The 17,202-nt window shown below is 39.3% G+C and overlaps 1 protein-coding gene across 1 annotated transcript; it reads right to left on the bottom strand.

The window, feature by feature from the left end:
• Positions 1-1,675: 1,675 nt before the first annotated feature.
• On the bottom strand, positions 1,676-16,089 carry LOC132140521 (butyrophilin subfamily 3 member A3). The gene is made up of 6 exons (XM_059549292.1): positions 16,083-16,089; positions 15,170-15,499; positions 14,343-14,635; positions 2,458-2,518; positions 2,157-2,192; positions 1,676-2,019 (listed from the first exon to the last, which is right to left on the bottom strand). Exons 1-6 carry the CDS (start codon positions 16,087-16,089, stop codon positions 1,988-1,990), a joined length of 759 nt encoding a protein of 252 aa, XP_059405275.1. The 3' UTR covers positions 1,676-1,987.
• Between the last annotated feature and the right edge of the window lie 1,113 nt (positions 16,090-17,202).

Here is a 17,202-nt window from a genome sequence, read left to right as displayed (position 1 = left end):
CTCCCACTGTTAAAATGTAACTAAGTAATTTTTACTCTGAGTAAATTTTAAATGAGCTACTTTTTACTTTTACTTGAGTTGATTTTTAGACTGGTACTTTTACTTGTACTTAAGTAAAATTTCATTAATGTAATGGTACTTTTACTTGAGTAGAATATTTTTGTACTCTTTCCACCTCTGCTGTATAGTATGAATCTAAGTAGTATAAATGCGTTGCATCACTGCCATTCATAAATGCCATTACTATCCTGTGGTCTCATGGGATAGTAAAGTGTTCATTAGGGCTGTGCGATATGGGCAGAAAAAAAAACTATCACGATTTCTTTGATCAATTTTGCGATTTCGATTTTAATCACGATTTTGACAAACACAGATATGCTTTACAGTCATAAATGCATTCAGTATGAATTTGTAGGCGATTAAATTAAGAGCACAAAATGCATATCTATCTACATATATACATACATATTTTGCTGATCTAAAACATTTACATACATTTATAGTAAACAGCGATTTCAGACAAAAAAACTTTTTACAATTAACAATTAACTATAATTAGTGTTTTAAATTACCAGAAACTAAGAAAGTGTTTTATTTTCTGCAGTCTGGAACATGAGGTTTATAGTTTAGGATTATAGCTGGATTACGAAGATAGGTTTTTGCACACATAACTTTTTTTGTTGCATTATCTTTTTTCTTTCTCTAATCTTTGTTCTTGTGCTCAGGTGCATGTGAGCTCATGCTAAGACCCCAACACAGCAGACACACATCTGTCTCTGTCTGGGGATAACAAAACTGTGACGTACCGTATTTTCCGGACTATAAATAGCATTTTTTCATAGTTTGGCTGGTCCTGCGACTTATAGTCAGGTGCGACTTATTTATCCAAATTAATTTGACATGAACCAAGAGAAAACATTACCGTCTACAGCCGCGGGAGGGCGCTCTATGCTGCTCAGTGCTCCTGTAGACTACACTGAAAACATAGAGCGCCCTCTCGCGGCTGTAGACGGTAATGTTTTCTCTTGGTTCTTGGTTCTAAATAAATGTGACTTATAGTCCAGTGCGATTTACATATGTTTTTTTTCCTCGTCATGACGTATTTTTGGACTAATGCGACTTATACTTAGGTGCGACTTATAGTCCAAAAAATATGGTATGTAGTACAGGAGCAATCGTATCCAGACCATTCTGAGAGATTTGAGTATTATCCTCAGGTTCTGTGCAGAGAGAGTCTGTCTGGATGCTGTTCCTGGGAGATTGAGTGGAGGAGGAAGAGCAAGGTCTAGGTTTCAGCCTCATATAAAGGAATCAGGATCAAAGGAGAGAGTAATGACTGTGAGTTTGGATCCAATGAGAAGTACAGTACTACTCAGTGTTTCTGTGCCAGATTGAGACATCTGATGGAAAGAATGCAAACAGCTATGGGAATGACATAAATAAATATAGTTTCAATATTACAAACACATAGAGCACAACTCTATCACAGACACTTGATACACAAACAAACATAATTCCAATAATAACTGTAACTGCAAGCTATAACTCATAACATTAGTTTTTTTGTAACTTACTGTATGAGGGAATATTTTTTAAATTTGAACTAGTTATTTTTTCTGTTTTTCTTTGTACTACTTTATGGAAAGAAATTAATAGTACTTTTCAAAGAGATATGTCTTTACAAAGATGTTTAAAGATGTTTAAGCAACACAAAAAATTTTATCAAACATGAAAACATCATAATACGTTTTCTCAAGATCATGATTTAGCAGTTTTTTCTTCTTTCGATCTGAACAAAAGCCACAAAAAATGTACTATTACATCATGAATGAGTGAGTTTGTTTTATCAGGGAATAACTCAAGCTTTTAGATTCATTGGGCATTTGCATTAATACACACCTAAATAAAGCATTCACTTTTGTGTTTGTGTACAGTCATTACTACAACTTACTGATTGGAACAATGAACTTAGTGTTGTTCCACATCTTCACTCTTGCTTTTGTGATGGTTTTACAGAAACTAGGAATGAAACAGAAAGAATATCACAAATCAAAATAGTTAAGTGCACACTAATATCTAGATAATGAAATAAACTTGTATTTAATTGTATTTAAGATGAATAACTTGTAATTGTCAAATGATGTGAAATGACTCACAGTTTGGAGAAATTAATTCTTTGCTGTTTCTTCTTTCTGGTGCGTTTAGTTTGCAATTTCACCAGAGGACATTAAATGGAGCAACAGAAACATTAAATTAAGAAAAGTCTGATTAAAAAAATAACTCTTATTTGAATTGATGTACAGAACCTGAACCCATCACATCTAAAAATTATTTGACGTTGTTTACTGCATTGCTAGTTATGTTTAATGCTCATTGTTAGAGGAGATTTTCAACTATAAATTCTGCTCACAGTCTACTCAAATGCACCATCTCTGTCCTATCTGATGTTAGACTCACGTGCCAAACTAGAAGATTCTGTCATTTTCTTTCTCTCTTCTTTACTCCATGTTTTTTGTATCTGTTGGAAGTGAAGGAAACAGTGAAAATATATGATATTGTAAATGATGGTGTGCATGACATGAAAACACAATACATATTTTTAATAAAATAAATATATTTGCAGCCATGTTATGGTTTAAATATTTTTATTATTAGAAATATTAGCAGATAGTCACTTGTAATTACACTTTTTTAAATACAAACATATATAACTTACATTTTAACAAATAAACATCCCACCCAAAAAACAAAAAAAAAACAGACCCTTAAGTGCTATCCAGTGGTAACAGTAGGTACTGAAGGCATAATAAACATATTAATCACAAGTATTTAAAAAGGCAATAAAAGGGGACCATATTTTTTCAAATAACACAATCTTGTCTATTAGGGTGTACCTGATTCTTTCCAAATGTAGTGTACTCGTCAACTCTGTCAGCCACAATTTAAGATTTGGAACCTCTTTTTTCTTCCAAAACAAAAGAATAAGTTTTTTGGCAGAGATCAACCCATATGAAACAAACTGTTGTTGTACCCGTGTAAGTCTCAAAAATTCTTCGGAAATTCCAAATATAATTAAATAGGATCTGGTTCAATAGAAATGTGCATTGTATCTGAAAAAACTTGGAATATTTTGTTCCAGAAATTCTGTAATTTGGGACACAAGACAAAGCTATGAGACAGGCTGGCCTCTAAAAATTGACATTTGTCACACAGAGGAGACACTTCTGGAAATATTTTATGAAGTTTACACTTGGAATAATGAAGCCTATGAAGCACTTTAAACTGAATAAGACAATGTCTTGCATTAATGGAACATCTGTGGACCAGTTCAAGACTTTGTTCCCAGATTTCATTAGGAATTTCTACTGCAAGTTCTTCTTCCCAGGCAGATTTAATGTTCTCCATAAATGGACTCTTCAGCTGTTCTAAGCCCTTATAGAGCCGGGAGATGTTACTTCCATCTCTTAGACATCTTTCCAGAAATGTGTCCAGGTACATGGGTATAGCGGTGACATAATTAGCAATATTAACTTCACAAAGTCTCTTATTTGAAGGTACCTAAAGAAGTGATTAGAAGGAATACTGTATTTCTCACAGAGCTGCTGAAAGGAAGCAAATTTTCCATTTATATATAAGTCCACTATGTTTCTTAACCCTACATTTTTCCAAAACTCAAATGCTCTATCTAACATTGAAGGGCAAAAAGAGGGGTTGGCTGAGATAGAGAGTAAAAATGACATTTGGGTGAACTTAAAATGTGTCTTTAACTGTTTCCAAATACGAACAGAGTTATGAATGACAGGGTTATGATTATAAAGTGAACTAGCTATACCTTTGGGTGATAAAAGTATTGCATTAATAGAATATGGGAGACATTCCTACTGTTCCAACACCAACCAGTTCTCCTCCACTGGAGTAAAATCTATCCATGACGTCAAGGCCCTCAGGTTTGCAGCCCAATAATAATAAAGAAAATTAGGTAGGGCAAGCCCTCCCTGTATTTTGGGTTTACACAAGTGATGCTTAGAAATCCTATGGGCTTTATAGTTCCAGACAAAGGGAACTAGGATAGTGTCCAGTTTTTTGAAAAAAGATTTGGGCAGAAATACAGGAATGTTCTGCACTATATACAAAAATTGTGGGAGAAATATCATCTTAATTGCGTTTACCCTACCCACAAGAGAAATAGGAAGTGTTCTCCAGAAATTGATCATGGATTTAAGTTTAGATAACAGGGGTTGAAAATTGGCCTCAAATAAACTGGAAAACTTTTTTGTCACCTGAATTCCTAGATATGTAAACTGTTCTGAAGAAATTTTAAAGGGTAAATGCTGAAGCCAAGAAGAATCTTTGATAGTAACTGGCATCAACACACTCTTGTCCCAATTAATTTTATATCCTGCAAATGTACCATAGTAATTTATCAGATTAAGGATATTTGGAATGCTGCTATTGGGCTCAGAAATGAATAAAATTACATCATCTGCATATAACGCCACTTTATTATCAGTACTTCTGGTTTTATAGCCTTTAATTCCAGTATGTGATCTAATAGCCTCAGCTAAAGGCTCAATCGCTAATGCAAACAAAAGTGGTGACAGTGAACATCCCTGTCTTGTACCTCTGTGTAATTCAAAACGAGAAGACATTGTTTGATTTGTGAGAATTCTTGCACACGGACTAGAGTACAATAATTTAATCCATGAAATTAAATTATATCCGATATTAAATTTCTTCAATACGGCAAATAGGTAAGGCCATTCAATTTGATCGAATGCCTTCTCTGCATCCAATGACAAAATGGCTAGATCTTGCTGGAAGCCTCTCGAAGAATAAATTATGTTAAAAAGACGCCTAAGATTAGAGGAAGAGTTACGTTTTGGTATGAAGCCCTTTTGATCTGGATGAACCAAATTTCTAATTACTGTGTTTAGTCTGCATGCTAAAGTTTTTGCTAGAATTTTTTGATCTGTGTTTAAGAGTGAAATAGGTCTATAAGAACCCAGTTCCTCTGGGTTCCTTCCTTTTTTTTGGGACTACAGTAATAATTGCCTCGTTTAGTGAGGACGGCAGAAACTGGTCTATAAATGCCTGTTTATAAACCCTATGTAAATAAGGTGAAAGTAATTCGTTGCAGGCTTTATAAAATTCATTACAAAATCCATCTGGACCCGGTGTTTTACATCCTTTAAGAGATTTTATCGTACCTGATATTTCTTCAATAGTAATTTCTGCACCTAACTCCTCCATTTGCTCTTGATTTAATGAGGGTAGATTTTGTTGGTCTAGAAACTGAGCAATAACTGTAGGATCAATAGTTCCTTTCGACGAATACAGTGCTTCATAAAATGCTTGAAACCTACTATTTATATCCTTAGAGGCAGTAAGAAATTCTCCTGTGTCTGATTTGATTTTGTATATTGTTCGTTCAGATGCTATTTTACGAAGTTGTCGAGCTAACAGTTTTTGAGGTTTATCACCAAATTCAAAGTATTTTTGTTTTACATACTGAAAGGATTTAGAAATTTTAGAACAGAGAATTTGATTCAATTTATATTTAAATGCACAAATTTTTTTTATATTTTTCAATACATGGATGTTTAGCATTTTCCATATCTAACTCGTGAATTTGAACTTCCAATGCCTCGACTTCAGCCCTATTTCTCTTTCTCTGAAATGCTTGATAAGATATAATACAACCCCTGATGTATGCTTTAAATGTGTCCCATAACACTCCCATAGAAATGTTGGGCTTGTCATTAAATTCAAAAAAGGTTTTAATGTCTTGTTTTAAGTGATTAATAAAGACTCTGTTTGTAAGTAAATGAGAATTAAGCCTCCAATTTCTTTGTGGTTTCTCCATATTATCTATTTTAATAGAAAAGGTCACCGGACTGTGATCGGATATAATAATATTATGATATTTAGCAGTACAAACCTGTGGCATGAGTTTACCATCCAGAATGAAATAATCTATTCGTGTATATAGATTATGAGCTTGAGAATGAAAAGAGTATTCCCTAGCCGTTGGATAGAGAATTCTCCACACATCAAACATATTTGAATTAGTTATATATGAATTCAAAAATTTACTGGAGTTGGAACTAACTATTTTTGTGGAGTAGGATTGATCTAAGTACGGGTCTAGTACACAGTTAAAATCACCCCCGATTATGAGATTTGTATCTGAAATATTTGGAATTAGATCAAACACTTTTTTGAAAAACTCAGGGTTATCATAATTTGGTCCATAAACATTGACTAATGTCAATGGCACAGAAAATACTTCTCCAACAACAATTACATATCTCCCATCTTTATCTGAAATGGTCAAATTATGTTTAAATGGAACTCCTTTACGGATAAGGATAGCTGTTCCTCTAGATTTAGCAGAGAAATTGGAATGATACATTTGTCCAATCCACTTGCATCTCAGTCTAACCTGGGCAGCACGATTTAAATGAGTCTCTTGTAGAAATATGATATCTGAAAACAGTGATTTTAGATGAGACAATATTTTACCCCTTTTAACTGGTTCATTCAGACCTTTTACATTCCAAGTAGAGAAATTTAAAGACGCCCCTTTTGCATTTACCTTATTAAGCATGAACTGCGATTACAACAGAAAATAACAATCTGTTCTGACAAGTTACCTACACACCGGTAGATGTTACCATGGAAACCTTTAGCACTGACCCACCCACCCAACAAAACGTTTAATAACAGAACATGTTCAGCTGTTACAGGAACAAATGTACAGCACAACTTACCACGAAGTCGAAGGCAATAAAAAGGTATAATAAAAAACAAATAGAAAAGAAAAGCCGACTTCTGCATTTTACTTTGCAGAGACTTCGCAAAAGTCCAACAGTGAGCCCGCTAAATAACAGAAACTTAAACAAAACAACAGGCTTGACGTCTCTGAATTCTTATCCGACATTTACTTATCTGTGCCAAACTGTTCGATTGCAAATTTCCATGCAACGTTCGCGTCGGTGAAAAGCTTCTCTCCCTCGCTGTATGTCACCCGGAGCTTTGCTGGATACAGAATGCCAAACGTAACACCGGGTTTATCCCGAAAGATTTGTCTTACTCTGGAAAAGGCTGCCCGACGTTTGACCACAGTCGAAGGATAGTCTCTGAAGATCTGAATGGAGCGACCGTTAAAGGTTAGCTTTCTCTGTGACGACACTTTGCGCATGATGTTTTCCATGATATGGCCATGGTGTATTCGAGCAATGAATTGCCGCGGCGGGTCAGTGTCCTCAGGCCGGGAACGAAGAGCTCGGTGCGCACGATCCAGAACAGGCAGCTCGTCCAATCCAAGCACCTCCATGAGCAGTTTAGCCACAAACTCTCTAGCACCTTGACCGTTTTCCATTCCTTCTCGGATTCCCGCGATTCTTATATTTTGCCTCTTGGAACGGTCTTCTAGATCGATGCATTTTTCCGTTAATTCTGACACCTGCTCGGACAGACTTTTAACTTGAGCTTGTAATTTTGTAACCGCTTCTGTTGAGGCCGTAGCATTCTGTTCAAGATGCTCGAGAGTTGAACGATGGTCGTTTATGGTTTGCTGAATTGCATCAAACTTCGCGTCAATTTTCTTTTCCAGCGTCGCTATTTCTCCTTTCAAACTTTCTTTAATATCAGTTTTAACCTTGCCCAGCTCCACTCGGAGAGATTCAATTGCAAGCAGTACCGGGTCGTTACTTGCTGTTGAGCTGGCCTCTTCCAGTGAGCCCGCGGTCTCGGCCGAACTTTCTCCCTCAGCGACATCTTTCTTTCCTGGTTTCTTCGACGGCATTTATAAACACGTAAATTGCAATTTATGTTAAGCGTATGCAACTCTATAAAGGATTCGAGAGCACTTACAAGCTTTATGTTGCCTTGTTTTAATGAAATTTTAATGAAAATTAGCGGAGCTACAAAATCCACGTTCTTACTCCATCATCAACCCGGCTATATCCTCTATTTGCAGCCATGTTATATCCTCTGCAATATAACACACATAACCTAACAAGTTTGTGAATGTTTTTTTTTTTTTTTGCATCTTGTGAGGGAATATTTTGTGAATTACTTTTTTCTTTTGGTAGACATTTTGGACTAGTGAGTTTTTTGTTTTGTTTTTCTCTGTATTACTTTACAGAAAGAAACAAATAAAGACATTTGTCTTTATATCGAAGTATATACAGCAACCCATTTTTGCAGGGATTAGCAGCACACAAAAGTGGATCCAATAGTGAAAACATCATAATAGGTTTTCTCAAGATCTTGATTTAGCAGTTGTTTTCTCCTTTTCTAATTTGTGAGAAACAAACAGTCCAATTAATTTATATAATTAAAATTTGTGTGGTTCCACATATTTTAGAAGGTATTTATGAGGGGGTTTTGTTTGATGCACAGTAGCATGTAAATTAGATCAATGATCAGAACAATATTTTGTTTTGTTATGAGAGTTGTCTATGAGGAAATGTCTTTTACTTAGCTTTGGACAGACAGAATCTATGATAACATTTGATACACAGTACACAGAGTAACTAATCAGGTTAAAATTGTACAATTATAGCAAAAATACAAATGTATTGTCTGCACACTGATGTAACTGCTCCATAAAAATAATTTATTGCTGCCACTTTTCGACCATCAGGTCTTCGTCAGGCACAAATTACATTAACTGGTACAACTCTTTATAAGTAACAGGTGATCATTCTAATTTGATAGTATATGAATCTATCTAATATTAATGCTGTTTTAGAATTTTCTCAACTCTAGAACTGAACACTTGAGGTTTACTATGGAGTGTGATACAGAGAATATCAGTTCCTCTTCAGGAACTCAGCTGCGTCAAGAACGTTTGGGGATAGCCTCCAGCGTGACATCTCTGAATAACGTGTGCAGGGTGCGATTTGTTAAAAAAACAGAGGGGGTGGGGGGTGTTTTGAAATTTTAATTCATAAATATAAATAATGAGAACATGAACTAGATGACGTCATGCATTAATTAGCATATTTATGGTAAGTGCGTTGTATTGTATTGCATCCCTATGCTCACATACTGCAATTTAATTTAGCCATTTAATTTAATTCTCTATAAAATTGTTTTTATTACTATATTTTAATGTGTCTGTTGTCAGACAATGGAATGAATATCATAATGACTGAAACGCAAGTCCATTAAGACTACATAACCAGCTCTCAAACATTAATCTGCCCTAATGAAATCAAATAAACATACGTTAAAGTCAGTGGTTGTGCTGTGACTGATGTCGGCTATACTTGCTTGTAAAATAGATTTAGAAGCAACAGAATATCTTGTTTTTTTTTTACTGAAAGTGCTGTTCCTCTCTGCGCTCGCTGAACACTGCAGATGCAGAGAGAGAGGCTCGCGCTGGGAAAGAGAGACCTCGCGCTCGTGCGGTAGAACCAGAGAGTCTCAGAGACTAAATAATGATTGGCCAAAAAGTCGCTAGATTTGTCGCTAGTCGCTTTAAAAAAAAAAGTCGCTAAATCTAGCGACAAAGACGCCAAGTTAGCAACTCCACTGCCCAGCGGACCGACTTCAACCGTCTCGCAAGTGTTGATATGCTATTACTCGTGAGGTGTAACCTATCAGATAGCACTGTGGGCGGGACATTGAGCAAGTCTGCAGAGTATAGTGAATACAGAGAGGCTGCGCAGCAGCTATATCAGAGCCAGCCAAAGTAGCGCATTTTAAAATAAAATTGACTTTAATCAAACCACGGATCCATGATAAGTTTTGTGATCCGTCTCGCCACTAGTGTAGTAGCATTGATCACTTTGAGGGGGGGATAAATTTATCTTTATCTTTATCGGGTTTCGCTTTCAGACCACCAGATCCGGCAACCGCTCTCGGGGGTTTGGAAGCCTGCGTTTGCGGTACTTTCTCCCCGATGAGAGGGCGCGACGCGCTGAATGTCTTTCTCTGAGGAGATTGATGTGTAAGGCGTCGATGAGCTCGCCAGTTGCACCAGCACCAGTTACACAAGCATATTATGCCTAATATTATAATAAGCAGCATTAATGAGGAGTGGAGCTCGCGCAGTCGGCTCTCGGGGGGCTGTTTGTGCTTTTCTCACTGATAAGCGCTCCACTTTCGCCGGGCACGCTCCGAGGAGTGTGTCCGTGCATGCAATCTTGCTGTTGCGATCGTGCTGCTGCTGAGGGACGGCGGCGACTGCGATCGTGGGAATCACACATGATCTGGCGAAGCCGTTGGAGACGGCTCCTCCTATCTCCACCTATGTTCACTAGATCTAGAGCTCGTTCTCGAGGCTTGGAAGCCCACGCTGCGGTTTCTTCACCCTCTGAGGCAGTGCTCGCTGCTGCTGCATGATCTCAAGCCGGGCGCGCTCCGAGGAGTGTGTCCGTGCATGCGATCTTGCTGTTGTGGTCTCGCTGCCGCTGAGGCACGGCGGAGACCGCGATCGCGGGAATCGTACATGATCTCGTCCTATCTCCTATCTCCAGGAGATTGATGTTGTTTGTGTGACTGAGTGTCAAAAAAAAAAATAATAATAATAAGCGCGCTGCCGAGGCAACGCGTGTATTACATTGTTTCGTTTGATGTGAGTTTTTCTACACCAGACCGTGTTGACTCGTCTGGGTGTTGACTACATTTAATTCTGAGGGAATAAAATGTCATATTTATCTGACTATGTGAAGTTAAATGTACCGGGGCTCTAGGGATGTAATTTCTTGTGTGAGAACACGTTCACCTCTCTTCCTTTGAGGAGGGTGAGGCGGTCAGGGGCTGCTGGGCGGAGCAGTCCCAACCATGTTCCAGCCCCATGTGCCGGGGGTGTCACTTTTGTACTCCACGGACGCTAGAGTCAGAGTGGCGCTCCCAGGCGGACCATCGTTTTCGCTGGATAGCCTTCATCATAACGTCCTGATGCCTACAGCCTAGGACGTTTTGATGGATTGCTCCCTCTGGGGAAGAGAGGTGTACACCACATTACACGGTGCCCGTCTCTCCTCAGTGTACTCAGGAGATCGATCTGCCAACCCTGCCGGTGTTCCAGGGCGCAGTGGTCTCTGGCGAGCGCTTCTCTCAGTTACTGCCTGGAAACGTAGCAGTGCTAAAAGGCTCGCGACCTCCTGGGAGGTTTCCATAGCAGCTAGTTTCGGCCATCTCCTGCTAATGCACCGCTTCAGGGTACCGAGCTAACTGCTCTGATGACACCAGAGATCAGTCTTGAGAGGGTGATTCCCTTAGTAGACTATTTGGCAGCGTGAAAACTACTGCCAAATGTGTCTCAGTGGGTCCTGCACACTGTAGTGAGAGGCCACAGAATCCAGTTCTGGTGGGCCCCAAGCAGGCTCTGGTAATGGAACAGAAGTAGACTCTCTCTGAGGACGGAGGCTATCGAGGTGGTCCCTCCTTGGGATGCAGAGTCCAGGTCCTAAAGCTCTGTTCCGAGGAAGGATGAGGTGTTGTGTCCTTTTTTAGATCTGTGCTTTTTGAAGCGCTCAGTCAGGGGACTGAAGTTCAGCACGCTTTGTCAGAGGACTGGTGTGTCACGATCTATCAAAAAGATCAGAGATTGCTGGGTCTGATGGCTGGGTCTGATCCTTCACCAGCTGGGGTGCGGTCATGAGTGGCCAACCTGCCCGCGGTCTGTGGAGTGGCCACCATCCGACATGGCATATCATCTGCCCGAGGATGCTGGCCATGCTTCGACCACTATATTGCTTTCTCCCAGACCTAAGAGGTCACCATGCTGGGCACCGACAACACAGTAGTGGTCTCTTACATCAACCACCAAGGAGTTCTGCACTCACGCCGTTTATACAAACTAGCGTACCAGATCCTTGTGTGGTCCAAGGGTGAACTCCTCTCGCTGAGAGCAGTCCACCTTCCTGGGCATCTTAATATGGAAGCAGACATAATGTTGAGGCAGGGGCCGAGGCCTGGGGAATGGCGGCTTCACACTGAGGTGATGAAGCAGAGTTGGAGATGTTGGCCAGACTCTGGTGGATCTGTTTGCGAGTCGAGAGACATTGCACTGTCCCCTGTGCCTTCCTCTGGCTCATCCAGCTCCACTGGGGCTGGACACAATGGTACAGACGTGGCCGAGGCTTCATCTGTAAATTTTTCCCCCGATTGCTCTGCTCCCGGGAGTTCTGGAGAGAGTGTGCTGGGACGGAGTCCAGCTGCTGTTAGTAGCTCTGTTCTGGCCGGGCTGGTTATGGTTCCTGGGCCTGGTTTCTCTTTTTGATGGCACTCCATGGGAGGTTACCGTCAGGAGATATCTCCTCTCGCAGGCGAAGGGTGCGCCCCCACATGGAGCTTAGAGGCTGTAGGTGTGGTCTCTGAGGAGGCACAACTTTTAGCTTCCGGTCTCTCAACCAAGGTTGTTGAGACCGTTCTCCAATCCAGAGCTCCCTCATTGAGGAAACTGTATGCCTTGAAGTGGAAGCTTTTCACTTCTTGGTGCGGAGACCACCAACTCGACCCAGTTAACTGCCCGTTTGGTACAGGGCTGGAGTTCCTGCAGGCTCTCTGCAGGGTTGACCTACTCTACCCTGAAGATTTACGTGGCAGCCATGGTGGCCTACCGTGCCCCTCTCTGTGGCCAATCAGTGGGCAGAAACCCTCTGGTTACATGTTTCCTCCATGGTGTGTTGAGGCTGAGGCCTCCGGCCCGAAGAAGCTTATGCTAAGCGGTGATCAGGATGCTATCCTAAGGCTCGAGTCCTCTGATCTCTCCTCCCCTGGGGTCAAGACTCACTCCTTCTGAAGTTTGGCCATTGGACGGGTTGTCCCCGATTACTGTCAGGCTCCTGTCTCCTTCTCTTGCTTTAGCTGTGCTCTTCCACACTAGGCAGAGATTTGAAGTCTGGCGGCATGGGCATTCTCGTTCCCCAAACATTCTCCATGCAGCTCGAGTTCCTGAAGAGGAATGTCTAAGGTTAAGTATGTAACCCTGGTTCCTCTACGTAACCTTAGACGTTTTTCTTGATGTAAAGGTACACATTTCTGAGGGTAAATTTCAAACTGAATTGTATCATAAACCAATGGATCATAATATGATTTTAAGAGGGGATAGTTTCCATCCAAAACCTCTTATTAAAAGCCTACCTATTAGCCAGTTTAAGCGTGTGCGCAGAGTGTGTAGCATTAAAGAATCTTACTCTCGATGGTCCGATGGTTCGACTTCAAGATTTCTACATCATGGTTATTGTAGGGAATGGATAGAAGAAGCTAAGAGTAAATTTGATGATACATCTCAAACATGGTGTCTACGTGCTACGAGCAATAAAACACTATAAGGCAATGCCCTATTTGTTCAGTTAGGTATTCAGCATTAGGTGGAGAATTTCGTAAAGTTCTTTACAGGCATTGGCATATTGTTTCTAGTGATTCTAAATTGTCTCATGTTTTCAAGGATGGCCCCTGTTTGCTTTTAAATGTCAAATTAACATGCGTGACATGCTTGTAAGATCGGAGTTCCCATCTAATGTAGTGAAACCTGTCACTCTTAAAGGCTGATTTATACACCTCTCCAAATATCTAACAGTGCGTCAATTCTACATAGACTGCAATCGCTGTGATTGATCTGCTAGAACCCCCCCCTCCATATTTGCTAGAGTTTTGTGTGTGTTTATAACGTGCACTTTAATATATTTTAATGTTACACCTTCTTACATAAGATAAAACAAAGCAAAGAACAAGTGTCTTACCATTTATTATACTACATAGCATTATACATCAGTAGTTAACAAAGGGAATGTTTTTGGATTTATACTCTAAATACGTAGTCATCTTTTGGGTTAGATTAAGAATTTGATATTAAGCCTTTTCTATAGGATTGTGTATATTTTTTAATCTGTCTTCAGTATTGTTTGAATATTTTGAGTGATTATTGATCTGTATTGAGTTATTTGTTTATTCAATTTTAAGATTTGTATTTGACCTGTATTGATATTTATATTTATTCGAGTTTTATGTGGGGTTTCCTTTTTTTTCTCTTCTTTCTCACTCTTGCTGTCTCTCTCTCTCTCTCTCTCTCTTTCCCTGTTTTTTTTTTTTTGTGGGAGTGTACCTGCATAAGTGATTGAATGTGAATAATTAGAATGATCACCTGTTACTTATAAAGAGTTGTACCAGTTTATGTAATTTGTGCCTGATGAAGACCTGATGATCAAAACGTTGCAGCAATAAATTATTTTTATGGATCAGTTACATAAGTGTGCAGACAGTAAGTTTGTTTTTTTCCTATAGTTTTTTTTCTTCTTTCTCCTGTACCTGAGCCCTGTGTGGGTTCGTGGGATGTGCAAAACCTTTTTATACTTTGGTTTTTGAATTTGTACAATTACCATAACAGGTTTCAAGAATTTTCGTTTGAAGAAAAATGCTCCTGCTGCTCCTGCTGCTGCTCCTGCTGCTGCTACCACTGCTCCTGCTCCTGCGACCACTGCTCCTGTTCCTGCACCTGCTCCTGCTCCTGCTCCTACTGCTGCTACCACTGCTCCTGCTCCTGCGACTACTGCTCCTGCTCCTGCTCCTGCTGCTGTTACCACTGCTGCTGCTACCATTGCTCCTACTCCCAATGCTGCTCCAACTAGTGCTCCTTTTCCTGTGTTTCTGTTCCTAGAGCCACCCTGTAACACTTTACAACAAAGTTTAATTTATTAATAATAAACTAAATTAGTTAACATTTGTTAATATGACATAATGAAAAATGTGTAAAACATTTACTAATTTTAGTTAATGTCAGTTTCAATTAATTATTAAAATTAAAAGTTGTATATGTTGATATTATTTAATGGACCTAAAGCTAATATGAACAGTTGTATTTTCTATTAACTAATATTAACAAATATTGATAAATATAGTAACAAATGTATAACACATTGTATTATGCATGCATTAACTAAAAGTAATTCATGGAATCTTAGTGTTGCCAGTTATCTGTTGACATACAGCAATACACATGGCCAAATCAGACAGGTTGCATATTTTTTCTTAAATCATATCACAGTCTGTCTTTTTACATATTTACGTTTTTTTTATTCAATGTTTGATCTAAGTGACCAAAAAACACCTCATGAGTATTTAGTCTTAAATTTAGATGTTTCCACAGATTGTTAAAAATCAGTATGCTGAGATAATACAGTACAAAATGAAATTATAAAATACTCACATCCTACTCTTATTGTTATCTCCGCTGTTCTGTCTGTACTGATGACCTGACAAAAATAATCTCCCATATCTGACTGTCCAATGTCCCGCAGTTGTAAGGACACATTTCCTCTGTCCAGCTCCTCAGTGAACAGATTCACTCTGCCCTTGTAGCTCATGCCCTCTGTCACCTGTCTGTTCTTATAGAGACACACACAGTCTGTCTCTTTAAACCACCTGATCTCCATGTCAACAGCACTGATTTCAGGTGACAGATGACATGGCACAATGAAGTCAGTGCCCCATTCAACTTTATTTTCTTCAACTATTTGAAGAACAAGTTGAAAATCATCTGTCAGGGAAAAGAGGGACAAGTATAGTCATAATATTTTAAACTTATTGCTATGTTTAAAATGCTCCATGTTTGAATATGTTTGACATGAGATACTGATCCCTGCACAGTATACAATTTATATTACTATTTAAATTTTTTTTAGGCCTATGTGCACCAGAATTCAACCACTGACATTTAAAACTGGTATAATTTGAGTTCCTTATGTTGCATTTTTAATTTAATGAGTGACATCTAGCTGTTATACTGGAAATAATTTATTTTGATAGATTTACAATTAGTGTGTGTTTTTTTATGTAGCTCTTGCAAACAAAAGACATTTGCCAATTTCTCTCCTGAACTACACTGAACAAAATTATAAATGCAACACTTTTGTTTTTGCCCCAATTTTTCATGAGCTGAACTGTACACAAAAGGCCTATTTCTCTCAAATATTGTTCACAAATCTGTCTAAGAGGGCTTTTACACTGAGCTCGTTTGCTGCGGTCCGAGCCCGAGTGCGATTGTTCCCAGTGCCGCCTGCTGCGTTGGTCTGCTTTCACATTCAATAGCTGTATCGAAACCCAGGTGCGTTTGCAGTCACCTAACATCATCGCAAACACACACGTAAAACGCATGGAGAACACAACGCGACTGAGCATAGTTGTATTTTTTTTGTTATTTTGTTGCTATTATGCACAGTATAAGAATTTTTTTGAATTATTTGAATTATTTATTAAAAATAAATAATCTTTTTTACGCATATGAAAGTTTACTTCCTGAAAAAGTGCGCACCCGAGTCCGTGCTGCTTGCACATTCACACGAACCGCGCCACAGCTCAGGAGCACCAGAACTCAGACCACCTTCTCCAGGTAGTCTCAGGTTTGGTACCCTAGTGTGCACCAGGGTCCGATGACAGCGTTCACATTAGTGATTTTTCATCCAAACCGTGACCCGTTCTGCACTAAACTGGCAGTGTGAAAGCCCCCTATACTGTATATGTGTTAGTGAGCACTTCTCCTTTGCTGAGATAATCCATCCACCTCACAGGTGTGGCATATCAAGATGCTGATTAGACACATGATTATTGCACAGGTGGGCCTTAGGCTGGCTACTATCAAGTCAAGTCACCTTTATTTATATAGCGCTTTAAACAAAATACATTGCATCAAAGCAACTGAACAACATTCATTAGGAAAACAGTGTGTCAATAATGCAAAATGACAGTTAAAGGCAGTTCATCATTGAATTCAGTGATGTCATCTCTGTTCAGTTTAAATAGTATCTGTGCATTTATTTGCAATCAAGTCAACGATATCGCTGTAGATGAAGTGACCCCAACTAAGCAAGCCAGAGGCGACAGCGGCAAGGAACCAAAACTTCATTGGTGACAGAATGGAGAAAAAAACCTTGGGAGAAACCAGGCTCGATAAAAGGCCACTCTAAAAAATTTTGTTTTATCACAGAGCACAATGCCACAGATGTCACAATTTTTAGGGAGCTTGCAATTGGCATGCTTACTGCAGGAATGTCTAACAGAGCTGTTGCCTGTGAATTGAATGTATAATGCTCTACCATAAGCTGTCTCCAAAGGCGTTTCAGAGAATTTGGCAGTACATCCAATCAGCCTCACAACCGCAGACCACATCCAGCATCTTCACCTCCAAGTTCGTCTGAGACCAGCCACCCGGAAAGCTGCTGCAACAATCGGTTTGCATAACCA

Source organism: Carassius carassius, chromosome 5 (assembly GCF_963082965.1).
Source record: "Carassius carassius chromosome 5, fCarCar2.1, whole genome shotgun sequence".
NCBI classification, from domain to species: domain Eukaryota; kingdom Metazoa; phylum Chordata; class Actinopteri; order Cypriniformes; family Cyprinidae; genus Carassius; species Carassius carassius.
This window is presented reverse-complemented; position numbering and strand designations above follow the sequence as displayed.

Bases quoted from the DNA above. Each gene is read 5' to 3' on its own strand.
- LOC132140521 (XM_059549292.1), bottom strand. The intron at 2,193-2,457 runs GTGAGTCTAACA...TAAACGCACCAG, and splicing joins AGAATCTTCTAGTTTGGCAC to AAAGAAGAAACAGCAAAGAA. The intron at 2,020-2,156 runs GTGAGTCATTTC...TTTCATTCCTAG, and splicing joins AGAATTAATTTCTCCAAACT to TTTCTGTAAAACCATCACAA.